Source organism: Lissotriton vulgaris, chromosome 8 (assembly GCF_964263255.1).
Source record: "Lissotriton vulgaris chromosome 8, aLisVul1.2, whole genome shotgun sequence".
NCBI lineage: Eukaryota > Metazoa > Chordata > Amphibia > Caudata > Salamandridae > Lissotriton > Lissotriton vulgaris.
In genome coordinates, this window is record NC_141696.1 from 576953821 (window position 1) to 576981484 (window position 27664).

Here is a 27664-nt window from a genome sequence, read left to right on the forward strand (position 1 = left end):
GTGGGTAGATTGACCACTGAGTTCATTCAGGTTAAGGTGGAATACAAATTGGAAGAATTTTTGGATGTAGTATTCCCTGCACTAGCAAGAAAACTCTAAAGGCAATTTAGATTGGGCACTTTGCCTCTTAAAGCTTTCTCTAGTAAATGGGACAAAAACAACCATAAAAAATGCCCTGTTTGTGGCAACCATTTGGAAAATGAAATTCATGCCTTTTTCTTTTGCCCAGGGTACCGGGGTGCACGCAAGTACTGGCTAATCCCCATCTGTAGAAACCTAGGCTTCCGCCAGTGCTCACATGCAATGAGAGTCTTAAAATATGATACGCATCCCCCTATCACTTTTGCTGTTTCCCGTTTTTTGAATGCAATGTGGCACCGGCGTTGGAAATCAATTAGTGCTTAGTATGTATCCCCGTCCCAATTTAATGTGATGTTCGATAATGAAATTTAGTTTAATCCTGTTTTAATATGAATCTAATTTTATTGCATGTACAATGTACTGTAAAAGCATTTCATATTTATTGTCTTAACATTTGTATTGTATTATTTTTTGTTCTTTTATGGTCCTCTGAGGCTGAATTAAAGTTATCTAATCGGAAAAGAAAATCAGTTGGTTGCACTTTTATTCCATAAGTAGCAAAAAATGCGCAAAATCCGTTTCTCAACTTTTATTTAAAGGTTACTAATGGATTTGTTAATGCCTTAATTCATATGTTAATAAACAATTTAAGTAATATTTTCTCAATTTCTCCACAAAATTGCTGCAGTATGGATAACTGTCTCATAAAAAACCCTGCAAGTCTTCATTACAACAGCTATTGTTCGAGTTTAGTACCAACGACATTTTTTAAAGACATCAAATTGCAACTGGACAGCAATCTATAATTTGCAAACAAGTCTGACAGAATGAAAACACCTACACCTAGATTCATATCTAACAAAACACGCATGAGGTACACAACCTTAAAACAACTCTGAACTTTACAGATTTTGAGTATTCTAAAAAGCACAGTGTTTATTATTGGATGCAAGAGAATCCTAAAGGGTGCTATCAATTTTAAGCAAATAACAAAATGGGGTAAATTGTGTAATTGGCACAAGAGTGCTGAGGTGTTTGGTATGAGGCATAAAACACAGTAGGGTCAAGATAGGACACATCCTCATGTCTGTTTTTAAATGAACAACAGCCATTACTTCGCAGTTCCTGTCTTTGTGCAAACATGCAATAAGGAAACACCCATATATAGGTATTGGTAAGAGAGGACAGGAAACATAAAATTAAAGCTTTAGTCTCCTACAACGTATTGCTTCCGAGTAAGCTATCAGGTGCTTGATCATACAGCCTGTAATCTCAGATTCACCCAAGTGTTGTCAGCTTGTCAATTAAATCGTCAATAGTGTAAACAAGAAGCTTGATATCATCCTTTTCACTCAAACGATGTTGACCATTTTTACGAAGTATAACATCCACATCAGGGCTGAGAACACGTTCGGCTATTTGCATAGAAACATGCCAAGGTACATCTTCATCCTTCATGCCATGGATGAGCTTCATAGGGGATTTTATTGGAATTGGGGTGTTTAACAAACAGTGGTTTTCTGCTTCTTTAATGAAATTATATGGTATATCATAAAACCCCTCTTCGTTATATTTCGTAGGAATTTTCCATAGTCCTTTTTCCTCAATGTCTTTCTTTACCTGTAAAACAAATCAAATAAAAAATTACAGTAGAATCTTTTTTTTCCTGAAATCCAAACATATAAAGCCACCAATTAAAAAGAAAGGATTATGGTAGCAGGGTATTTTCACAATAACTATCCAAAACAATAAACACGCATTGGTTTGACCTAAAGGTCTGTCTTGCAATGAAGTAACTTCAGTGATTGGTAAGTTTAGGCACTCAATGTCATCTTAAATGCACTCAATGTCATCCTAAATGCACTCTGACATCCATTCTTGCATTCATCTTCGTACCATGCACAATTAAACAAACACAAATGCTCAACCAAAGTACAAAAAAAAAGATCCTCTGCCTAAATGGTATGATTGCAATAAAACATGACATTAAACATAGTAGCAGTCAGCTGTTTTGCAATGATATTGTACCAAGTGTATTATTCTTATAAACTTCCAACATGGCCTCCACGGTTACGTTTCACTTTTAAACATAAGTTAATTTGGACATTAGCCCTTAAAACTGATACAAATCAACACCACATTCTTTACTCACCTACAATTTAACTTTCATATGTGGGATTTAGGTCATAATTGTCCGTATATCTCAAATAACATAGAAATCATTCTAAACCCAAAATTTCTTCGAGAGAGATCAAACACTGGTTAAAAACATGAAGTTACATGAAAACAAGTGCATTCGAAACTATGTAAAATATGAATTCATTACCATTCATTTTTCTCAGAGATCGTAAAAAGCACCCCAAACCCAAAATTACATCTAAGAAGCGAATACTCAAACATCAATTGCAAGGCGAGACAATGCACACTATTTTAAAAATAATGGTCTTAAACCAATTAGTACATGAATATAGTACATTTCCTTTGCAAAGTGCATCTGCAGTATCCCTAATCTTCTCTATTTTTTCAGACAAAATGGGAATAGCCTTGAAAAGTTTAAGGCCTATTCTAATGTTTAAAATTTATAAACGAAATAAAGGGTGCGGCAGATAATAGAGATATGGGTTCATATTTGCACTACCCAAGGAAGACACTCATTTGGATTGAGGGTTTCTGAGATAAGTATCCTTAGCTTTCTGTAAAGTCAGAATCCAGGCAGCTTCCCTAAGTACATTTTTATGTGGGTAGGGCTCCCAAGTAGCAAAAGCCTCTGCAGATAATATATGATCTTTTAGTTTTTGCACGTTCCTCGTGAGACTCAGAGCCCATCAGTTCACTAAGTTGGACTTCACTCCAACATACCTGTGCTATCCTTTCAGGGCTATCCAACAGAGTTCGATTTGTAAAACAAATTATAAGCCATATTTTTATCATATATGCCATGCAATCAAATTTACTTCACATCCAATACCCTGTACCATAGACACCTTTGGGAGATTTAAAACTCATTTTATACACAAATTTTCCAATGGGTTGAAAAAATCCATTTTATCTATACATAATATTTCAGACCTGTAAAGTGCTAAAGGAGAGATTTTGTGCAAAAAGACCTTTAAAAGTGGTGTGACAGGCCACCATACATATCATTAAACTTCACCAGGGAGCCCACCTATAATAATGTCCTAGAACGTATGTCCTGCAGATGTTTATTTAAATTCAACTGGGCATTGCAGTACAACCCCCAAATACTTATATATATTTCGTATTATTAAAATAGCAATTGAAACTGGGAACTTCTTTCCAAAAATTAAGACCTCTGTCTGATCTAAATTAGTTCTCAAATTATTTATTTAATGCACAGTATGAGGTCAGTGCAACCGGTTTCTTCTGGAGACCTCTCAAGGCATAATCTAGATTGACGAGGTTGTCTGCATATATCGAACAGTGAATATGAATTACTCTCATTTTGGGGGGAAAAGAGTTTGTTTCATTCAGACTTGTGTGGAGATCAGCTACATACAGGCTAAAAAGGATCGGGACTAACACACACCCTTGCGGAAAGCAGTTATTAATTTTCATTTTTTAAAGTCTTCTCCAGACCGATCCATCTTCATCTGAGCCCAATTTGCGGTATGTAACACCTGTGTCAAGTAAAACCTTTCCCTCGGGGCATTCCAAGTATGCAATTTATCCAACAATCTTCCCATAATCACCGTATCAAAGGCCATGCGGAAGTCCACAAAACAACTGCAAAATATTTGATTTATTTCTATGGATTTTTTAATTAAAGCCCATAGTGTAAAGAAACGAGCTGTTGTGAAATGTCCTGCCCAAAAGTCATCTTGTTCTATAGAGAGGAGTTTGTTTTCTAAGACCCGCTCTACTAGCCTTCTGAACAATATTTTAGAATTTATTTTAGCTGCCAAGTCCAAAAGACTGATTAGCCTATAGTTTGCTGTAATTCTACAATCTCCTTTCTTTAATAGAGGAGCCCCTTCAGGTCTATGTAATGATTCACGTTATAGCTATCCATTGATACAGATATGTCAGATTCCCTGCCCACAAATCAATATTAGTATTTAGTACAACTGTTAGATTGTTATCCAGTCCAGTGGCCCTACTTAACTTATACCAAGCTATTGTATTCTGGATCTGTTCTTTAAAAAAATATCACAGGAGTCTCTGGGTCAGCTATAGAGTCATATTACTGATCATTTACAGAGGGCGGGCCATAGATTTCGTTTTGACATGCAACACCCAATCTTCTTCGGCAATCATGTGAGTGCGGGACAGTGTGCGTGCATATCTGCTATATTAGTCACCAACCCTCAAAACCTTCTCTTATCCCCAGCCTGTATGACCTCTAGCATTTTGCACCATTTTCTAATCATAAAGACTTACTTTAAATAGCAATCATTTTCAAATCCATCTACCAATGCAAACTGGAATTATTACATCTTCCAGGTAGTGAGGCAGCTTTGTTTAAACTGATGATTAATCCTCGAATGACGCTTTCCGGTCTGCTAATTTATCGGCCGCCCGGAAACGCCGCTTCTTGGATCCCCTCACTTATTGATTGTCTATCAGTAACACTACTAAAATCGAATAATTTCACCATTCTTGGTGATTTAAACATCCATTTCGACGATGTCAACAATCCCCTTAATAAAGCTTTTCTCTCTGATCTTGAGGTTTTTAACCTCAAACTTTGTAACTCGGGAGCTACTCATCTTGCTGGTCATCTTCTGGACCCAATTATCTCTACCATTTCATTTGACTGCTCTTACTCAGCACGCCCGCTTGTCTGGTCTGATCACTATGCGATACACTTCGTGCTACCGCCTGGTCTATACTCGGCCAGGGTTCATGTGGAAGAAATTAAATCATCTTATCGCTGGGACAGGCTTGATATAGCTGCTTTTAACCTGCATTTAACTGAGTCTATTCCATCTTCCATCAACACTGAGCAGAATCTGAATGTCCCCATCTCCGGTTGGTTGACAAATGCAGTGTCGGCCCTTGTTCCTCGGTCCAGCAGCAAATGTAGATCCTTGTGCCCACCAGCACCTTGGTATTCGGAGGAGTTGAAAATCCAACGTGCCAAATGTAAAGCCCTGGAGAGGAAGTGGAGGACGTCTTACTTCGCTCCCTCTAAAGTGATCTATAAAGAAGAACTAAAACTTTATCATGCAAACTGCAAACGTGCTAAGGCCTCTCATACTGCCTCCACAATCACTTCAGTGCAAAATTGTCCTCGGACTCTTTTTGCCACAGTTAAGAAACTCACAGGAGCTGATACTGTTCCCGCGCTGCCGGCCTTAGATGGCACACAATGTAATGCCATTGCAGACTTTTTTATATCTAAGGTTGAGGGCATCTATCAATCTCTGGCCTCCCTTCCACCTTCTATTGACTCCTCCCAACCTGGCCCTCTTTGCAATGCCTTCACCTCCCCAACTGAGCTCATTCACAACTGGATACCATTTGACGACTCCTCTTTCCTATCCTGCTTAAAAAGCATCAGGTCAGGTTCTCTGCGGGACCCTGTCCCTATGAAAATACTCAAACAACTTGACCTTGAACCACGGAGATTCCTAATGAGGTTACTAAACCTCTCTCTCACTGAATCTCGGGTGGAACAGGATTGGAAACATGCCATGGTCGTTCCCTTGCTTAAAAAATCTGGTGCTGACATCACAAATCTTGCCAACTTTAGGCCCATATCCCTGCTGCCAGCTTGTTCTAAAATCTTAGAGCGTCACGTTAACACCCAGCTTAATGAGTTTGTTGAAAACGTGGGATATCTCCATCCTTCCCAATCAGGCTTTCGCGCTAATTATTCCACCGAATCCGCACTCCTTGGGGTAACTGAGCGACTCCGACACGGTATCGATGGCGGTGAGACCTTTGCACTTATTCTTCTTGATTTAAGCGCTGCTTTCGATACCGTGTCTCATTCCATCCTATTAGAGTCTCTCCGTTCCCTTGGTGTTGTTGGATCAGCGCTTGCCTGGGTGACCTCATTTCTCAATGAGCGCACCTTTCAAGTTTTCTCAAACAAAGCTGAATCTGCGATCCATTCCTCTGCCTACGGCGTCCCCCAAGGGTCTATATTGAGCCCTTTGTTGTTCAATATTTACATCTGACCGCTTGCTTCTATTGTAGAGGACGCCGATTTGTCTATATATTCTTATGCAGACGACACGCAGATTGTGTTCTCTCTGTCCAACAGCAGGGTTCAGGACACTTCTGCCCTTAAAATCGGCCTTTCTCGTGTTGCAGCTTGGATGCAAATGCATCTGTTAAAGCTCAACGGAGATAAGACCGAGGTGATCATACTAGGCAAACAAAAAGATCTATGGGGTTCAAGACACTGGCCCAGTGATATGGGCCCACTGCCTACCCCTGTGCCTGTTGCTCGCAACTTCGGTGTCCTGATTGACGACAAACTCTCGATGAGGCAGCAGGCAACTAAGGTCGCTGCAATCTGTTTTAACACTCTTCGTTGGTTGCAGAAGATCATATGGATGTTGCCTGAGTCCACTCGTAGAACTGTCGTACAGGCCCTTGTGATGTCTCATATCGACTACGGCAATGTGCTTTATCTAGGAGCAGATAAAGCCACAATCAATAAACTCCAGGTTGTACAGAACTCAGCTGCCCGCCTGCTGCGCAATGTCCCTCGGAGAATGTCTGCAACGCAAGCTCTACGTGACCCTCATTGGTTAAAAATTTCGGATCGTGTGGCCTTTAAAACTTTGTGCCTTATATTTAAGATTCGTCAAGGTTCTGCTCCTATTTACCTGCAGAATCTTGCTCAGCCTTATCAGCCTGGCCGCCTTCTGAGGTCATCTAACAGTGGCAATCTTGCGATTCCTAGAATCCGATTGGCAAAAATGGGAGGTCGTTCATTTGCATATCTAGGGCCTAAGATGTGGAATGCTCTCCCGTTGGCGCTAAAAACAGAAACGAGTCTTCTCGCTTTCCGTAAAAAACTGAAAACTCTTCTGTTTTAAATCTTTTGGTCTTGTGTCTCCCCTCTTTGCAGTTGCCTGTTTTCTTCTCTAGTCTGTCCCTGGCGCCGGGAAACCCATTGCGGGTAGCTGTGCGCAATACAAGTGCAATAAAATAAAAAATACAAAAATAAATTTTAATCAGGGTCTTATATTCTCTTTGCAATTCTCTGACGTCAGTGTCAGGCCTGTCCAACTGGCGAGTCCCATGAATAGGCAGTTTTTCCCTTAACTGTTTTTTGTGCTACTTAAACTCTTCATCAAACCATCCTCTTATATGTTTGGTTACATAATTATTCCTAGTGTTACCTCCTAGCATTAAAAAGGAACGAAGGCATCTAAGCTTGCAGTCCTTTAAGGATACAAAACAATGTAGTTTATTAGGTAAAGTACTAAAATTAGCACCAGGTGAAAAACTAATTTGAAACTCACTGAGTCCTTGCAACTGTTTTGGGCCCAGTCGGGTGCTTACTCTACAAGGAACGTCCATAATTAAATGTAATATTTTTTCTGTTAAAACTGTTTCCCTTGATATTAAAACCCCCTTCATGGTGTTATATCTTAAAATCCTTAAAACAACCTAAACTTATCGCAGAGGACAAAAACATATTCAATTGGATGGGACTGAGAACCAAACCTAAAAGTGACACCTGCGGGATTATCAAGGTTTGATCGACCATTCAAACTTATTAGGCTACTCCTGCTCAACCAGTTACCAATAACATTCCCATTAAATTACTCCAGGTAGGAAAATCTGTCTCTGGAATATTAAATATCATACAACAATTCAATACCGACTTTGCTTCCAAGCTTTCTAGAAATTTGGACAAATTGGATTTAATCTCGGTATGCAATAAACGTTTACTAAAATGAAAATTTCCCATTGGTTTTGTTTTGTCTGAATTACAATCACTGAACATCTTAGAACAGGGTTCCTTCATATAAACCAAACGGCCTTAACAAATCCATACTTTTCTGAGCCTCTAAATCAATCTTGTATTTACAGACTTGTCTGATTGAGATTTTTGTCTCATGTCTTTCCATCCTTTGCAGGAAAAACGTGTTAATGCAAATTTCCTTATTGACATCAATAGTGGTGATCTAAGATTCTTGTCTTTATGGGAATTCCAACAAAAACATATTTTCCTTGTGTAGGAAGGTTGATATCTGACTATGGTTACCCCCAAACTTTTTGCCTGGTGTTTAGCTGGTTTTTGACATAGTTGACCTGGGATCCTGCTATTCAGGGCCCCAGGCTAATTGCTCTCTCCTTAAAATGGACTCCATGTACCCTAGGTGCATACACAATTGGAATTGGTTCACCGTATAGGCCCCTGTAACAGTGTACCATAGGTACCCAGGGCATAGGTGTAGCCAAGGCCTACCAGGGGTTGCAGCATGTATTGTGCCACCCCTGGCCTGGCCTCCATATTTGACACAAATGGCTGATCACTCAGCTGGGGTAAGTTGGTGTAATCACCTCTTACTTAGATATAGTATACCAATATCCAACCCTAACTGGACACATGTTAACCTATAAGTCACTCCTATGGCAGGCCTGAACAATCCTGAAGGCAGAGTGCGTGGTTTCATGTGAGACGGTGCTCTAGCATGAGCTGAGCCTGTCTGCAGCTGTCGGGAACAACTCCCTTAGCTGTTCCGGGATATTGCCATACCATATACTCTTAAGTGCATTATAATCCTCGCGGTTATATGCTAACTTTGGTTTTGCTTCATCAAAACATGTTGAGTAAGGTGTCATAAGATTTGGAATACTATCCCCTCGACAGTTCTGTCGACGGGGATAGCATTCCACCCTACTAGAGGGACACAACATGTACATAACCTGAACCCCGGTTAAAGTTAACCATAGCCTCAGCATCACAAAATGGATGCTGCCACCACAGACACAAGTCTGACCTCCTGCTGCTGGGAGTCCTTCTAGCGAGGGAGGCTTGGACAAAGGGTTTCCTGCCTTGGGAGGTGCGAGCACCACCCCAGACAGGATTTTGTGTATTGGGTAGGACAGGGCTGAATAGAATCAGGCATGCCTGGGGCACACAAGGTGTCCCCGTGCATAAGCCAGTCCAAACCGGTGCTGGGGCTTTCCAGCCCCAGTCCTGGCGCGGAGCTGGACAAAGGAAAGGGGGTGTAACCGCCACCTTCCTGGTCCCACCCAGAGGAGGGACCTAGCAGGTGATCCACCCCTCAGATGGGAATAAGAGTGGGAGCAGGGCCTTAGCACCTCAGATCAACCTGAATCAACTTGAAACTAAGAAGACGACTGGACATCGACATTCTGCTGCACAGAAGACTGAAGAGCATCTCCCTTGTGGCCTAGGAGTGGCCACCCTGTGAACACAGGCACCATCCAGCAACTCGATGTCTGCTTTGCCGCCGCCTCCTGCCGGAGCCCAAGCCCAGAGCCCGACGAGACCCGGACTTCTCACAGCCCGATCCACAGTCCCTGCAAAGAAGGGACCCGTGGAGGCACTGAGAGACGTGGGACCCGACATCTCGAAAGACCCCCGAGAAGCTGACTGCGCAGCATCCGAGGCACCCTCGACGCTGTGCTTTGGGGTGTGAGAAGCCCCACAACCGAGCAGCCCTTGCACCGAAGATCAGCCCCCCAGCATCCCCACGATCTGCGTGGGGCCCTTTTGCATCGTGCCACTCGACGCGCCATCCCGGCCACTTGCCACGTGGTCAGCGGCCATCTTGGCGACGAAACCTACAATTTACACTGCGGGTCTGGTTGCTCCAGACTTGCCCTCGCTCCTGTAAAAAGGAGCACCCGCTCTGACGTTGCTGGTCCGAGTGATAAGCTTTTTCCACTTCCTGCGTGGCTTGCATTAGCCAAGGCTTGTTTGCTCCAATCAAGTTGCCGACACCGCCATCAGCTAGAGCCTTCGTGGGGCAGCTTGTGATCGACTCCTGGACGTCCTTGGCCTCTTCGTGTCCACGTGGCTGAGGAGACAGCTGCACCTCATTGCCTGTTTGCACCCGACATCGCCTAGTTCCATCCTGGTTCCACGGTAGTCACTGGCTAGTGACTTTGAACATTGTCCCCTCTGCTTTCAGGTTTTCACCACTTCAGATCCACTCTTGGATCCACCGGAACTCTTCTCGTCTCGACGCCTGCAGCATCTTCAGCTCCAAGCACCATCGACCTGCGTGACGAAACCCGACACTACTTCGCACCTGTGCACCCGCTTCCTGTGGGTGAGGTAACTCAGCAACGCCGGTGTTCCTACACTGGTGCACACCTCTAGTGCCTAGGTCTAAAGTTTTGTCCTTCTAGGTCAGCCAGAAGGTTCCTTAATCACTAACTTTGAAACTTTTACGCACCATTGACTTTACATTGGTATATGCGTGCACTTTCCGCACTGCACCCGAGTCCCGCTGGCCTTTCCCGACTTCTTCACTGTTAGTCCCGAACAGCTCCAGCGATTCCCCTGGCCCTAGGCCTACTTCCTTTCAGCTAGGTGGTTCTTATACCACTATTTTAGTATATGGTTTAGGTGGCCCCTATGGCTCTTGTGCAACTTTTGTATATTTAAACTGTGTTTTGTTTTAGCGCATTTGCTTCTGTGCTCATAAAGAGTATAGGGGATTTTGTAGTAAATAAATATATATATATTTTTAATATATATCTGTGTGGCGTCCTTTCATTTGGTATTCAAGGGGATTGTGTATGGTAAAACAGCTTGCTTCACATGCCTTTACAGAGTTTAGCCTAAGACTGCTTTGTCCACGCTACTAGGATAGCTGGTCTATAAGGCTGACTTACAACCAATCATCATAAGGGTTGCTTGGCATGGTACAAGGTGATCACTAGAACTAGTGAGCATCATATACCAGGCCAACTTCTCACCCCTTGCTTGAAGGGATTACATTGCATCCCAGCCGGAACTTGTTAGACATTAATATGGCAGTTGAGGTTTGGGGGTTCCATATCTTTTCCAGTTTATTATGGCTTAAGTACACCACAGATGGGTCCCTTGCACACAAGTAGTGCTGACAAGCTGCTCTGGCACCAGCTTCACATCCACTGCAATTGATGAACCCCATTTTAATGATCGTCAAGGATGCCAACCCAAATTTAGAGACCACCACGAGGAGACACTGAGCACAGGTCCAGAGCGGAAACCCAAAAACCAGGGGCATGAGTGCACCAGCCGCTACAGTATTGCAGGTGAACCTGTATCGTCCTCAGTTGGGAACGTCAAGAAGGTACAAGCACTTGCCCACTTGGGAATACAAACTCCAAATACTCAAGTAATTAGAGAGTAGTTGCCCAAGGTTTCTGTCCTAAACTGAGATTTCTGTATCGAGCAGGTACATAATGGGGCACACAGTAAAAGTCTGCGACCGGGATTAGAAGGGGGAGGGTGCGTGCACAACCCAGGGCGGTAGCAACAGCCTACCCACCGAGGCTGGTGAACTACATAGCTCCGAAATACTCAGCTAGCCCCCCCCACCCCCTGCCCCGAAACCCTGGTACCAAAGTGCCATGGTGGATCAAGCAGCGCAGCAGCAATGTGTAACTGCCCTGCCCTTCCCCCCCCCCCAACACTCTCACCGAACCCATTCAATTGGGAAAAGATAAGAGGTGGCTAGAGTATCGACAGAACACTGGTGTGGGGGGGACTCCTGCTCCTTTCCCCATGCACCTGTTTCTGCTCTGCGCCGCACTCCATTATCCTCACACCTGGAACAGCAGGCCAATGACAGCAGCCGCAATCGGAAACAGGGGAGAAGGCGGAACAGATACCCGAGGGCACATGCTGCACATGCCTAACGAGGATGGCTCTGAGCACCACCAGGGCTGTGGGTGCCTAGCGCAGTCACCGGTTGTGGGGCTGATCAGCTTCTCTGTTACCGAGCATCTGATCACGCCAACACCCCGGCACTAGCTGTCACCACACCGGCAGTTTCTATTCCTGCCCTATGCAGCCGGCACAACAGCAGCCCTTATTAGGCTTGGCAACTGGCCTCACTGCAGCTCTGCCCCACAGCACGAAACCCCCTTCTGCAAGCACAAACCTAAGGTATCAGGTACACTTTTCGAAGAAACATGTTGGCCAACTTCGAATGAAAACCAATGGTAAACTATGGACAATACCATTCCAAGATTGTTGTCCAGTTTAAAAGCAGTGGCCTAGTCGGATGTGGCACAATACAGATGAAATGAGCAGCAAGTGAGATGCCTGTCAGCACTAACAGGGGATATGCGGTACGCTCTACAAATGGATAAAATAAAGAACTGGCCCAGCAGCCATGGCTCTGAAGTGAACTCAATTTCAGATAGAGATGTACAAGCGATCAGGAAATAATCCACCACACACGGGGAAATGGAGCAATGGGTGAAGCGGCCTGACCCATTGTCCTATAGTACTGTGTTTTGAAATGGCAGGAATGCGAGCGGGAATGACCCTCGAACAGAGCAACAGCACCAGAGGTTTGATCAAAACCCCTCTAGGTATGCATATTTTTATATGTATGAGTGTATTTGTTATTGATTTGTTTTAATTACTACAGCCTGGCAGATACCTAAATCGGCCCGATCCTCCTAAAATGGTCTAGCAAGGATGACCACAGTACAAATCTTCTACCCACAGGTATCGTCAAAAAGAGTAATCTCCACCAAAACCCTCGCCTACTATGGTAATTAGTGTGATCCTATCTAACAAAATATCATATCAATACACAGGCTTTAACAAGGTGTAATAACAATACACCATTTGCAATAACGTTTTCCAGTGAACCAATCAGGCATATATCCTTTAAAATTGGCTTGTTACCATAACTACTATATATAATCTATATTGAACAAAAGCTTTAAGCACAAGAAGGGGAGAGGATGTGGCCCAACAACTACAGCAGTCAACTTCGAAGTTGTGGAACCGGGTTCGAGCCTCGGCAGGGGCGCTCAACATCCTGTGTTTCTGGGAAAATCACTTAATTTCCCCTTGCCTAACAAAATGAATGCGTCCATCTGTAACGCAACTGGTGCTCATGTAAAGCACTCTGATTTTGGGTCGAGTTTGCTCTATTCAATAAAACCCCTTCTAAAACAGTTTGACAAGGATTTTCAAAGTGAAAGGCTTCTACCTCAAGGGTCTGTCAGTGGGGATTGCTAACCTCAAAACAATTTCCTACTAATGCAGTCTGAGAGATTCCATATAACAAAATGCTTGTCTATAGCTTGAAAAACAGAGTTTTAACTATCCATCCTTAAAGGCCTCTGGCTTGAACATATTTTTCACAATTTCATTTGACTTCAATTTCGAGAACGCACAAATGCCCTTGGGCGTTCTGGCACTAGCATTAGCTATCTGCAGAACAGCCAGCCTTTCAGTTGTGTTCGAAAGCTTGTCATATTAGACTGACATTTTAGGCAGTCTATTCTAAAAGTTGACAGTGGGAGTGAACAAAACGTCTACCACCCCAAAAAGCTTTCTTAATTTTAGGAACAATGACTGATTTGGAGACTGCAGATCACAACAGTCTGTTCGGGTGTACCACACAAATTCCTTTTTCAGGTACTCTGGTCCAAAGCCATGCAGTGCATTATGCGCCAAACAGACAGCTTTAACGGCTACTCATTTTTTAACTGGAAACCAGTGAAGCTCTGATAAGGCACCTGATTGCATTCTGCAGCACCGGAAGCTTAGTTAAAGAACGTTATTTTATGCCCAAATAAAGGGCATTACAGTGATCCAATCTGGATAATGCTAATGCAATGACAACCGATTTCCTACCTTTGGATACAGGCAAAGGGGGAGAACACAAAGTATGAGGCCACCAGGACTGATTCCAGAAAGAAGTGTCCTTTTCAAAAAAGGAGAACCTCTGTTTTTTCCTAATTCAACATCAGGTATTGCCACTCATCCAGCTGACAATTGCACACATGATTTTTTTTAACTGGTCGGCGACCTCGTCTACGATACTTGGGGTCGAGACAACAATTCGAGTGTCATCGACATAAGACACTGTGGCAAAGCCAACAGAGCAAATCAACTCAGCTAGGGGGTTCACATAAATATAAAAAAGTGTTGAGCCCATGATGACCACTCGGGGATACAACAGAGCAGAGAAAAATATTTTGAGTTGTACTCTCCAATGGCCACAGGCTACTCTCTATTTCTCAAAAAAGAAGAAAGATGATTCTGGGCCAATCCAGCGAACCCAATTTCTGCTAGAAGCTCAAGCAGGGCTACATGGCTCATAGTGCTGAAGGCTGACGAAAGGTTCAAAAGGACCAGCGCAGTCCTCCCAACGTTGCCCATGACCGGTCAAATCTCAGTGGAGACTACACCAGAGCTGACTTGGTACTGTAGCTTGACCTAAAGCCAAACTATGCCTCATCCAATAACTCATTATTCTCTAGGAACATTGTGAGAGAGTACTGTTAAGATACTTTTTGAGGGCCTTTGCTGGAAATCGTAGCCATGAAATGGGTCAATCGTTTTTTGCTTCAGTAGGGTTAAGTGACGGCTTTTTCAACAAAGGAAGAATTGAAGCTTTTTTCCATTCCGTAGGGAAAATGCCTACATTGATAATGATGTTTAACAAAGTGGTAAGAACGAAGGCTATCTTGTCCGCTATGTCATGTAATATTTTGGGCGGACAGGAGTATAAGGGGGCGTGTGAATTAGTGTGACCAATTACTTCAAACACTTGTTCAGTAGTGAAAGGTGGAAAATTACAGAGCTCATTGTTAATTAAGTCTCAAGTAAGCAAGCTCTGTGCTTGGATCCATAAAACATAAGGTGAAATTAATTTCACCATATACTGCCTCCACTTTATTTTTGAAAAATTCTGCCAGCTTATCACAAAACATCTGGCTGGGAAGGCAAGCATTAGGATTAAGGCTAGAGAGTGCCTAAACGGTTTTAAAAAGCTCTCTCGAAGACATTTTGGCCAAATTGTTTTTTTTTCCTGTGGTGATTGGTTTTCTCAAAAATAATACATTTTTTTAATACTCCTGGATACATTATTTATATTTTTTCACTTCACAACAATTCGCTCTCCAGATTTTTTGTTGCCTATGACATTTCTGTTTCAAGGCCCTTAATTTGGGCGAAAACCATGGTGCGGTGGGTCTATTTCTGGAAGTTTTTACATATTTTAATGGTGCCAGCTTAATAACTGCCTCATTTATCCACTCTGTGAGTGAAGTTTGCTGCTGCTACATTGGGGTCCTCTGTAAGCTGCGGCTACGTAACTTCAAGACTGTCTGACAAGGCCATCTTGTTAATTCTGATCCAGACCTGAATCTTTTTGCCCTGCCCTACTAAGTTAGCTGTAGATTTAGAAGCTGGAATTGTTAGGCTAAAGCAGATAGCTTTGTGATCAGACCGAGTGATGATTAATACAGCTTCCAGCTTGAGATCAGTTATTAGAAAAAATACCATCTAAAGTGTGCCCCGCCATATGTGTAGCGGTGTTCACCAATTGATTTAAGGTAAAACAACTCCAATTATCAATTAAAAGTGCTGTATCTTTGTTGTTGGGGTCTTTGAAGTTAAAATTATAATCGCCTAATAAAGTCTAGTTAGGTTATTGTACACTTAACTCTATAAAATGGCTTAAGGCATCATGAAACTTAGTTTTTGGGCCAGGGCATATAGATCAAAAGGCCATAAAACATGGAGTTGTTGGTCAATTTACATTTGGAAGAGAGGGCCTCGCTGTCTGCTAAATTAGAAGATTCACAAGTTATATCCAAAGAGTTGCGACATACTACTGGGAAGGCCCCGCTGAATTTACCAGTCAGGTCTACTGATAGCATATCCAGCTGGCAAAGCTGCAGCAAGGTCCAGGTCCTAAGTCTCAACAGTCCAGGTTTGTGTCGGGAATAATAGGTGGGGAGTATGCAAATCTAAACATTCTAAAAACTTGTATTTATGCTTCATAAGTGAACACGAAATGATCAGAGTGCAATTCAATGTAATTGACTTCGAATCAGAAAGTGAACTTAGCTTGTCAACAGGCAACAATTGCTCCACCCGATAGCCAAAGTTGCAATTACTACAGTGAAAAATCTCGGCACCCTCACAAAAATTTAAATGATTACGTGCTCACACGGAAAGGGATACATCTGGGGCTCTCTTGGCATAGCTGGCCAACTCAACTCGAAGGGGCTCCCCAATTCTTGAACTTAGGGACCAACAGGGGTAGGCAACCCACACTCAGCAGGGTATTAACAAGGCTTTCCTTGAATATTATACAAACCTTTACAAAAGTAAAGCTAACCTACCAGAGGACGCCCTCCTTGGGTTCACACAAGAAATCGATCTACCACACTTAGATGAAGAACAAGCAGGAATACTGGGGTGGGACATTGAACTTGGGGAGGTGAGAGGGGCAATTAAACACATGGCATGTAATAAAACACCGGGGCCGGACAGCCTATCAATTGAGTTTTATCTCGCTTATACTGATCAATTGGCGTCCAGACTACTTACACTATATAATGAGACGATACAACTAGGCCGACTACCTGCAACGACGCAAGAGGCAGTCATTATACCTTTTCTTAAACTGGAGAAACCCGCTGGGACATATCGGCGTTTCACCCCCTATCCATGCTTAATACTGATTATAAAATCTTAAGCCATATTCTAGCTACTCAACTTCTCCCTTATATGTCGACATTAGTGCACAAAGACAAATCAGGGTTTATTCGAATAGAAATACAGCTGTGATTGTTCGCTGCTTATTAAAATAATTAGAGGCTGATTCGTACCCAAAAGAAGAGGCTATGGATTTTGCTGTCGAGCGAAAAAGCCTTTGATAGTCTTTAATAGCCCTATTTATTCCATATTATGGCTGAATTTGGACTAGGGAATACATTCATACAATGGCCGGCCCTTTTATATGCAAACTCTACAGCAAGGGTTAGGATAGGTGAACTGATATCTGCTACCTGTGATGTCACTATAGGTACGTCAGGGCTGTCTGTTGTCTCCTCTTTTATTTGCCCTGGCAGTGGAACCGCTGGCGGCTAAGGCCAGGACTGGCAGGTACTACATGGGTCTGCTTGCCCACGAGCAACTTCATCACATCGTCCTGTATGCTGATGACCTGCTAAAGTTCCTTGCCAGCCCAAGGGAAGAACTACAGGGAGCGAAGGTATTACTCCATGATCTTGGCCTCGTGGCAGGGCTTCGAGTAAACTGGGCAAAGTCCTGTTTATTCCCGACCCAGAGGAGAAGAAATCTGTCTGCAGGCCACTGAGGGGGTGCAATGGGAATACAGGTGCCTGACATATCTAGGCACAAGTACATATCACACATAAAGGGATCTGCTGGAGGGTAATGTTGGTAGAGCAATTAGAGGATTGAAAGGTAGTACTGAGCTTTGGAAACACTTCCGTTGTCGTGTCTGGGCGAGTAGCCTTACTTAAGATGGTCACCCTTCCGAGATTATTGTACTATTTAGGAACTCTGCCAGTCTGGATCCCAGCGCGATATTTCAAGCAACTCAGAATAATGAGTATAGACTTTCTCTGGGTCACCAGTAGATGAAGGGTAGCACTAGCAATTATGATGTGTCCCCGATCAAAGCAAGGATGGGCGGTACCTGATTTTGAAACTTATTACCTGGAAGCCCAATTGCAGTGGCTCACACAAAATATAGCAACAAGGCTAAGAGGGATGGGAAAACTGAGAGATTGCTTGCCAGCAATGGGAGAGCTTTCTTGCACTGTGTTGGACCTACCTGTTCGCACTGGCGCGTCAATGCTGGAGAAGAAGTTTAAAAAGAGCAGGGATTGAGACCACCAATGCACCGGATTTCCCACTGTCCATGTGCAAGGTGTTGCTTCAAGAGGGCGCCTGGAGAGGACTAGATCGCTGGAATGAGAATGGCTTGACTACAATAGGGGATTTGTATAATGATGGTTCATTGGTACCTTTAGCGACCTACAGGAGCGGTATGATTGATTAGGGGGGGGGCTTGCTCTTACATGCAGCTCTCACTGCAGCTATTCGCAAGCGCTGGAAGAAGGGACTTATTGAACCAGTAACATCACTTGGATGCCAATATCTGGTGACAGCAGCAGGAACCTTTAAAGCAGTTACTTGCCTACATAAAATATTAACACAAGAGATGCTGTTGCTGCTAACTATGTTACGAAGTAGATGGGGAGAGCATGCAAAAGTAATAGGTACGCTCGTTTCCAGTTAGTGCACTTTTGTATTCTGCATAGGGTCTACCTTACCCCAGCGAAACTTGTTTGGGTGATGCCCACACTTGGGTGCTTATTGGTCTGAAGTAATTACATTGCTTAATACACTCACTGACAGGGACTTGGAAATGGCCTTCGGACCATGCATATTACATTGGTTTCCACATACGGTTAAATATAAAATCACTTGCAAGTTCATAGACATGGGACTCCTATTAGCTAAACATGAGATGTCTACATTGGAAAGCGCAGAGGGGCTCCAACATAGATCGCTGGAAAAGATAATTATTCAAATGGCCAGACTGCGAGAGTGTAACTCGAATGCAAATGTCAGAGAGCGGGAAGCGAGAAAGCCCTGGATGCTGCAAGGGCAAGGCAAACATTAGTAGTCCTCCTCAAAATCCCTGCTAGCGATAGCAAGGAAGAACCTAGAATGCCTGTCCCGGAAGTAAGCGACCAGATAAATTCTATGTGAACTGGATGGATTGCAATGATTCCATTGCAATGTTGCAATATATCACTGCACCTGCTGGCCATGTTAATTTGTTGTGATATTACTGGTATATTGGGAAGGTACACCTTCGCACACACATACTACAATTTGTATGAGCAATGGATGTGGCATGCCTGGAGGGAGGGATGGGAGGGGGTTATTACAGGAAGTTAGTTTAGAGTTACATTTTTGACAATGGCAGGAGTGAATGTTGTGTATATGATGTAATTTGTGCGGTTAATTTCCATGGACTCAGTTTATTCTTACAATAGAGAGCTGGTGGGTGATATGATGTCCAACATTGTACGCTTTAAATGATTGTTACTGATATGTCGGTTACCCGAAGACGCGGATCGCATTGTCGGCCTGTCGACAGCTATTCCAGCTAATAATCCTTATCAGCAGTGGCTGTAGTGCTGTTTAACCGGTAGTTCCTTACACTCAGGCTATTGTCCTCCATGCCAGCCCTGCAGTACGGGCTGAGGAAGTTAACTGTGACTCTTTACAAAAATAGAAGGCATATATCAAATGTCCTGAGGATGAACCTTTATTAATTAATAGGTTCGAAACGTCGACTGTGTCACACTATATGTGTATGAACTGTATTATTTGATGCCAGCAATAGTGTGGAATTAATACCGTCTGATTGTGAATTGACTACACAGACTGTTTTAGTTGCCTTGTTTGTCCCCTCCTTTAGTGTGTCAGTTGGACATCGGCTGGTGTTCTGCTGTTATCACCTTATAATTTCCTTGAAATTGCTTACCAGAAAATAAATCTGTCCGGCTGGTCAAAGAATACAGTGTCTATTTAGCCTATATTTATCTTTCAATAATCCTTTTTGTCTAGGGACCATTGTCCTGTTTAAAAATACAATTAGCCTAAGGTCCCTAGCATATTGCTTCCTTGGGTTCCCTTGTGCATTAAAAAGGACTAGTGGAATGCAAGCTTAAGAAGATAAAGAAAGCAAAGAATCTGTGGAGCTGAACCTGGGACTCCAGCATATGGGTCTTAATCAATTGGTCAACACTCCCACACACAATAGGGGCCATACGTTGGATAATATCTTTACTAATAGTACGCAGGTAGAGGCTGTGTTACAGGTACCTGTAGTGTGGTCCGACCACTATATTCTCCCTTTCAGGATTTTGACCCCTGAAAAGGCCCCCTGCAAGCAGGGAAAGCGTTAACCCAAGCTTCCTTTGAGAGACTCTGGCCTGTAGTACCCCTGATTTAGGGGTCGAAACACAGATAGCTGATAACCTAGTATCTTGTTGGATCAACGAGACTGTGAATTCCTTGATACCGTTGAAATCATGCAAAAGCACCCGTCTGACTGCCTCTGCGCCGAGGTTCTCTGAACAACTGGCGCAACTGAAAGTGGGTTGTAGGAGCCTTGAGCGCCAGTGGAGGAAGAGCTACCTGGATGAAAACAGGCTGAATTACTTAGGGGGCTTTGAAGTTTTATCATCTTCAAATTAGGAGATTTCGGAGGGAATACTATGCAGAACAAATTGAGCTAGCAAAGAATTCCACAAAGAACATATTCCAGGTCGTGAAACAACTGTCCTGTTTGGAACATGTGACTGCTACACTTCTAGCTTCTACAGATCACTGCAATAAGGTCACTGATTATTTTATGGCCAAGATAGATAAATATATGCCACATTCCTGGAAGGTAGCAGGTATTTGGTCCCCACTTCTGTTGTGGAGGCACCCTGGACCGAGGATTTTGAGAAGTTTGTCTTTCATCCTCCTATGGAAAGTGAGGTCATTAAATTAATGGAGGTTGTTAAATAAGGATAACCATTGGACCCATTTCCCCCAAAATTTTTGCAGCGAGGGAAGAGAGCTATTGGCCCGGTCCTCACTACGCTTCTGAACTTGTCCTTTAGTACGGGGCAGGTTCCCAGCAATTGGAAACAGGCTATGGTAGTTCCATTTCTGAGGAAACCGTCTCTAGATCCCGATCTCCCTGAAAACCTGAGACCGATCACTTTGCTCCCCTATGTTGCAAAAATTGCGGAGAAACATCTAAATACGTTTCTGGAAGAGAGACGGGTTCTTCATGATACCCAGTCTGGCTTCAGGCCTCGTCATAGCACGGAGTCAGCCCTTCTTCTGGCAACAGAAGCGTTGCGAATTGCACCCGATGAAGGAAGGACAACTGCTATGATCCTTCTAGACTTAAGTGCTGAGTTCGACACAGTGTCCCACGCCCTTCTGCTGCAGAGGCTGCGGGAGGCCAAGGTCGACGGTGGCACTTGGGAATGGATGAAAAACTTTTTGCAGAACAGATCCTTTCAGGTTCTGCAACATCCATTTACCTCTAGAATTTGTCCACTGTCACAGGGGGTGCCTCAGGGTATTAAACCCTGTTTAATATTTATATGCGCCCTCTGACTCATCGATTGTATTAAGGCATGATGACATAAGGTGAAGAATCTGGGGCCTTGGTTCGATGAAAATCTGTCTTTCTCTGAGCAGATAACGGCTGTGGCTGGAGCCTGCTTCGGCATTCTTAAAATGCTACACAAAATTATGGACCTATCGCCCAATGCTTTATGATGTGGTGGGCGTATGCAAACTGTGAATTACTATTTCACACAATGGCTGAAGAAGACTGGGTGGAAGCACCAGCATGTATGTATTTATTCAAATATTTTATTATGAGTTTGTGGGAAAACAGGAAGCTGGAAAGTTCTCGTTATCCCAGACCTAAAAAAGGCAAAGGTCATATCTTATAAGTAGCAGAATAGTGTCAACCAACCGTTAGTATCAGCTGCACTGCCAATGCAATTTTTTATTTGCATAGTTTTGCTTTTAAGAACAGGAAGCTTAACTTCTTCACACAATAAGAACATCTACTTAGTCATTAAATAGGCATGTCATTTTCTTCAAGGAAGTCTCATCCCAAATACGCTTGTTACTTGGGGAAAATCACCAGAAAGAAGTAAAGGCAAGAGAATTCTTAAACAGGAGCCTAGGACGCCAGAAACCGGGGGTGCTAGGACCACTTAATATCTCCTTTCTGCTGGGGATGGGAGGGTAAAAGGTCATTTAATAATCTATACAAAAAATAGAACTGTTAACAATTTCTGTTTTTACCAATCCATAACTTTCCTTTGTGGTTTTCCTGATTTAAGACATGGGTTGCATGGGGCATATTCAATGTGTGTAACTGTTTCATTATTATCTTCTTGAGTGTTGCATATGCAAATTAGTTCTTCTTCTACCTCTGTGGTGCCTGTGATGATAAACTGGCATTACTCAGTCAGAAGTGCAGAATACCTGGTACAAAATGTACTGGTTCTACGAGGTGATAACTACATGGAGCAGGCTAGGGAGAAATTGCTTCTGTCACTTGCCCACTACGGTAGACCATGCCAACTTACAATGACCTGAAGGACAAATAACAAACCTTCGGTAATGCTCTTTCTGGTGGATGCTCTAACTCCAGATTCCTCACATTTAGAACATTCCCCAGGCGTCAGAACGCATCAGAAATGTTTTTACTGCAGGGCTCCTGCACCCGGTAAGGTGATGCTGGACAGCTGGCGTTGGCTTTATTCCACACGGATGTCAGTTTATTGTTCGACTCTTTCCACACCCTTGAATGCAGAGCACAAAACAATTGTAGGTACCGATGTGCAGATAACGAATGTGGGACCTTTTTAGATGGTAAAAAGAGACCACTCCACAGAACAGGAAGGTGGGAGGAAAGAGCGTTACTGAAGGTAAGTAACTTGTCTTCTGGTGGATACTTTTGACTTTCAAGGCAGATTTCTCACCTTTAGAATAGATACCAATGCAGTACCTCAAAAAGGTGAAGGGTCTGTGAAGTGGGCTCAGTCCAAAAGTTTTGCAGGACCGAATTAGCAAAATGCTCTTACCGTCAGACCCAACTCTCAAGGCGGCATTTCTTTGTGAACAGAGGCTCACATCATGACCTAATAGATGCCAAGGACAGGCCCTCCATGTGCCAAAGCGGTGGTGGCAGCCTTGGCCGAAGTCGAATGGCCCCCCAGTCCTTACAAGCTTTTTGGCCACTACATAGAAGATCTTACCGTAAAGGACTATCCCCCTTGACAGAGTCTTTTTCTGCACCTCCTTAACTTGCTTTGCCTAAAAGAACCCCACAAAAAGCTGATCTTCCACCCGATCAATGTGGAAGCTTAAAGGTCTCTAGGGGTACAGGCAATAGATTCTCTCCTCCTCTTTCAAGAAGTGAGGCGGGCAATAAAACATTGAGAGGTTGAAGGACTACTCAACATGAAATGGAGTAACAGCTTTCAGCAAGAAAGCTGTCCTGGTCCTTGGCACCAGGTTGTCTGGAAAAATGGTGGTGTAGGGAGGTTGCGGAGAGAGAACTAAGAGCTCACTCGCACAACGAGCTGAAGTGATTGCGACAAGAAAGACTGTCTTGTAGTGTCAGTATATGCAATTAGCGGTTGTGCTTCTGCACGAAGAGAGTACACATGAAAAAAGTCAGGACCAAATTAAGGTTCCATTTTCGCCAGATATTTTTGTCACCAGCGAGAATACACACAGTGTTCAAACATCTGCGCCTTGGAGTACCCATGAAGGACTTTCTCTAGGAGATGCATTTAGACTGGATAGGAGCATAGGACTACTGCATGCCTACTTCCCCCTACTCGCCTCTCCTAACCAGAAGAAGATGAGGTAAAACTGGGCCAAAATCATTCTAGTGGCTCCAGATTGGGACAAGAGTTTGTGCTACCTGGAACTTTTTAGCATGTGCCCTCCAATCAGAGTGCCTTTAGGGAAGATCTTATGTTGCAGCAGCAGGGCTGGGTTTTCCACCTGAACAGATGCAATCTACACCTCCATACCAGAGACTGAGCAGCAGCAGTTGCCAGCGTTTGACTAGCCACCTGAAGTTATGGATGCTCGGTGCCTGTCACAGATGTTTGTGTGGCCGCTGGTACATATTTGTGGCATACTGTGGAGTCTACAGGACAGATCATCTGCAAGTCAAGCTCTGATATCCTGTTATTTGTTTTGTATTTGTCCCTGGAGATGATATAGATGTAGTCTACCAAAATCCCCTCATCACTAGTACGTAACTCTTTACTTACTAATACTATTATCAACCTCTTATTGGTCAATCTATCCATCAATCAGGGAATTTTAAAGGGCGCTACTCACACATGAGTGGCGTCTCAAGTTGCTGGTGGGGCGGAAGCAGCTCAGAGTTAGCCAAAGAGCCAGGTCTTGAGGCTTTTCCTGAAGATGTTAGCCGAAGAGCCAGGTCTTGAGGCTTTTCCTGAAGATGTGCAGGGTAGGGGAGCGTCTGATGTTGACTGGGAGCTCGTTCCGGCCTTAGCCGCGATGTAGGAGAAGGCTCTTCCCCCTGCTCTGGTTCTACTGATGCGCAGGGTTTTGGCTAGGGCGAGGTCGGCGGAGCGGAGATTTCTTATGGGTACGTGGAAGGAGACTCTTTCGTTGATGTATTTGGGTCCGGTGTTGTGGAGAGATTTGTAGGAGTGGGAGAGTAGCTTGAAGGTTACTCTCTTCTCGACTTGAAGCCAGTGGAGGTCTTGCAGGTGTTAGGTGATGTGCTCATGTCGTGGATGCCGAGGACGAGTTTGGCCGCTGTGTTCTGGATTGTTTGGAGTTTGCGTAGCAAGGAGTTGTTAGTTCGAGCGAAGAGAGCGTTTCCGTAGTCCAGTCTGCTTTTTATGAGTGCTTGGGTGACGGTCCTTCTCGCTTCGGGGGGATCCATTTGAAGGTCTTGTGAAGGATGCGGAGGGTGCTGAAGCAGGTGGAGGGGACAGCGTTGATCTGGCGGGTCATGGTGAGAGAGGAGTCGAGTACGATGCCGAGGTTCTCGTGGTCCAGGGGGTTGGCGGATTGCTGAGGGCGGTGAGCCACCAGGTGTTGTCCCAGGCTGAGGTGGTGGGTCTGAGGACAAGAAATTCTGGCTTCTCCGAGTTAAGCTTCAGGCAGCTGCTACTCAGCCAAGCGCGGTGTCGATCATTCCTTCCTGGAAGCCGAGTCTGGTGGCTTCGGGGTCCTTCGTGAGGGAGAGGATGAGCTGGGTGTCATCAGCGTAGGATACAATACCGAGTCCATGCTGTCCGACGATGGCGGCGAGGGGGGGCCATGTAGATGTTGAAGAGCGTGAGACTGAGCGATGATACTTGGGGTACTCTGCAGTTGATCTCTGTGGGTTTGGAGAGAAAAGGCGGGAGTCTGATCCTTTGGGTTCTGCAGGCAAAGAGAGAGCAGAGCCAGTCGAAGGCGGTTCCCTGTATGCCAGCGTCGAGGAGTCTGGCTGCGAGAGTGCGGTGGGAAATGGTGTAGAAGGCTGCTGAGAGGTCTAGAAGGATAAGGGCTGCAGTGTGGCCTTGGTTGAGGAGCGTGCGGATGTCGTCTGTGGCGGCGAGGAGGGCGATCTTGGTGCTGTGGTTACTGTGGAATCCAGATTCGGAAGAGTCGAAGATAGTGTTGTCTTCGGTGAAGTTTGTCAGCTGGGCATTGACGATCTTCTCTGTGACTTTGGCTGCTAAGTGAAGGAGAGAGATGGGTCGGTAGTTAATCAGGTCCGTCAGGTCTGCAGGGGGTTTCTTGAGGAGGGGCTTGACTTCTGCGTGTTTCCAGTCGTTCGGGGGGAAATGCCAGATTCGAAGGTGGCGTGGATGGTGCATCGTATCCCAAGCGCTATGGCAGCAGCGGCTCTGTGGAAGATGTGCGGCAGGCAGGGGTCCGTGGGGGCTCCTGAGTGACTGCTCTTCATGGTTGTGGTGGTATCTTTGGTGGTAAATTCCCTGATTGATCCCATTAGTAGATATGCCAGAGATCCCACTTATCACTTCATACGCCCTTGACAGATCTATAATAGTTTTAGAAATTCAATGAAAAGTCCATTTACACACCAATGCACTGCTACTTTGAGAACAAAGTGTTCTGGTGGTAGTGTGACAAACGAAGGTAGCAGAATCCCACTCCTCAGAACACTAATGCAGGAACCTAGGTGTTGGTTGGAAACAGAAAGGTTTTTCATGATCGATTTTGTTGGGCACTCAGGACATGAGTGGCTATTCCAAGTACTTCCTGTCACCATGACCAAAGAGCTTTCTTTGACTTCTAGAATTTAACTATACAAGCACAGCAGGATTACAACTCACAGGATAGTTGATAGCAGACAAACAGTGAGGACGTATGAGTACTGAACCGGATTGTACAGTGATATAGGACATAAATAGAGTGCTCTAAATTTACAACATTTCAGGATGGAGAGGCACTGAAATGTAACCAATTCATTACAAACTGGTCTTGATTTCTTTAGGCCCAGAACCAAAATAGATGTTGCATTTTGTAATAGCTACAAACTATGTAGGAGAAACATAGGCAAGCCTACCTAGAACGGGCTGCAGTAATCCATTTAAGATAGGGTCAGGGTCTGGACCAGGTCCTTCATATAGGAGGCAGGTATAAAATAAAATATTTTTCTAAATATGTTTCAAGGGATGGCTTCTTTAAAATAGGGGTGATTATGTATGTTTTCCATTCCTTTGGTACAATATCCAAAGATGGAGAGGAATAAGGACGGCTAACCTAGGTATGTGATTATGCCTCCTTGATGTAAGAAAAAAGGTCCATGATAACATTAGCATTGGTGTCTTTTTTCTTTTTTTACGGAGTTTTATATAGCGCAAACTTGACCCGAAGGTAGCGGGTATCAGAGCGCTTTACATAGCACCAGTTGCGTTACATGAGGACACATTCATTTTTGTTAAGCACGGAGAGATTAAGTGATTTGCCCAGAATCACAGGATGTTCAGCGTCATTGCCGAGACTTGAACCTGGCTCCCTAGATTTGAGGTCGACTGCCCTAGACGTTTGGCCAACTCCTCTCCCCTATTGGTTAACAGAATTAAAGTCAACACAGTGGCTGTAGAATATGTCTGCATAAACATATGGCTGTAAACTGTGCCAAGTAACAAAGGATTCTAGTGACAATGTTTCGAGACAACGTGTACTTTAAAAAAAAAAAATTGTTTATTACCATCGTTGGGTCATTTGACAACACAAGTAATACATTCACAACATAAAAAAAGATAGACATTCAATATCTTCTTTTACAGAAATACTTGATGAAAACAGGTAGGTGGGAAGGACAGGTTCCCAGTAAAATAATATTAAAAAAGAACAAAAAGTAAAAAAAGTATTCCTCTAAATACTCTAAGTATTCCCCAAGTCAATATACCTAATCGTTTTTTCCTAACACCCTTTAGAGGGCACAAGTTCCATTCTAATTCATATATATTACACAATTTCCTTCTCCAAAATTCAAACATCGGGCTTCAGGTTGTAGCCATTCTGTAGCTATACATAATCGAGCTATAGTCATAGCCATAAATAAGAAATTCTTAAATTTACATATATTCTCATTTTCATTAACACTTTGCCCTCCCCCTAATAACATAAGTGCAGGGGATATTTTAAACGGATGGTGAATGACTAAGGATATAAACTTTTCTATACTGGATATGAAAGACGATAATTTCGAGCAGTTATAAAAAACATGGACAATATCTGCATCTTTCCCTCCGCACCGAAAACATTTTCCATCGTACATAGGCCCCCATGTTGCCATACGTTTAGGAGTATAATATAATCTGAATATTGTCTTATATACCTGAGCTTTCAGATTGGCCGACAAACATATATCCTTAGCCATCAAAATATAATCCACAATATTTAGGTCAATTTCCTCCAATTGATTCTGCCAATATACATTATATTTGTTCAAATCATCTGATTTATAATCCATCAGCAATCGATATATATCATGCCTATCCTTTTTTTTGATTGAACTGCCTCTATTATTTTATTGGGGCTTGGTCTGTTTAATTT

The 27664-nt window shown here is 43.6% G+C and overlaps 1 protein-coding gene across 1 annotated transcript in view; it reads right to left on the minus strand.

Annotated features, from left to right (window-relative positions):
- Window positions 1-608: 608 nt before the first annotated feature.
- Window positions 609-27664, minus strand: part of ABHD10 (abhydrolase domain containing 10, depalmitoylase) — a 219478-nt gene continuing 192422 nt past the window's right edge. Inside the window, exon 5 of the mRNA XM_086934417.1 lies at window positions 609-1701. Coding sequence (XP_086790543.1) covers window positions 1360-1701 — 342 coding nt within the window. The 3' untranslated portion in view covers window positions 609-1359. The remainder of the gene's footprint in view (window positions 1702-27664) is intronic.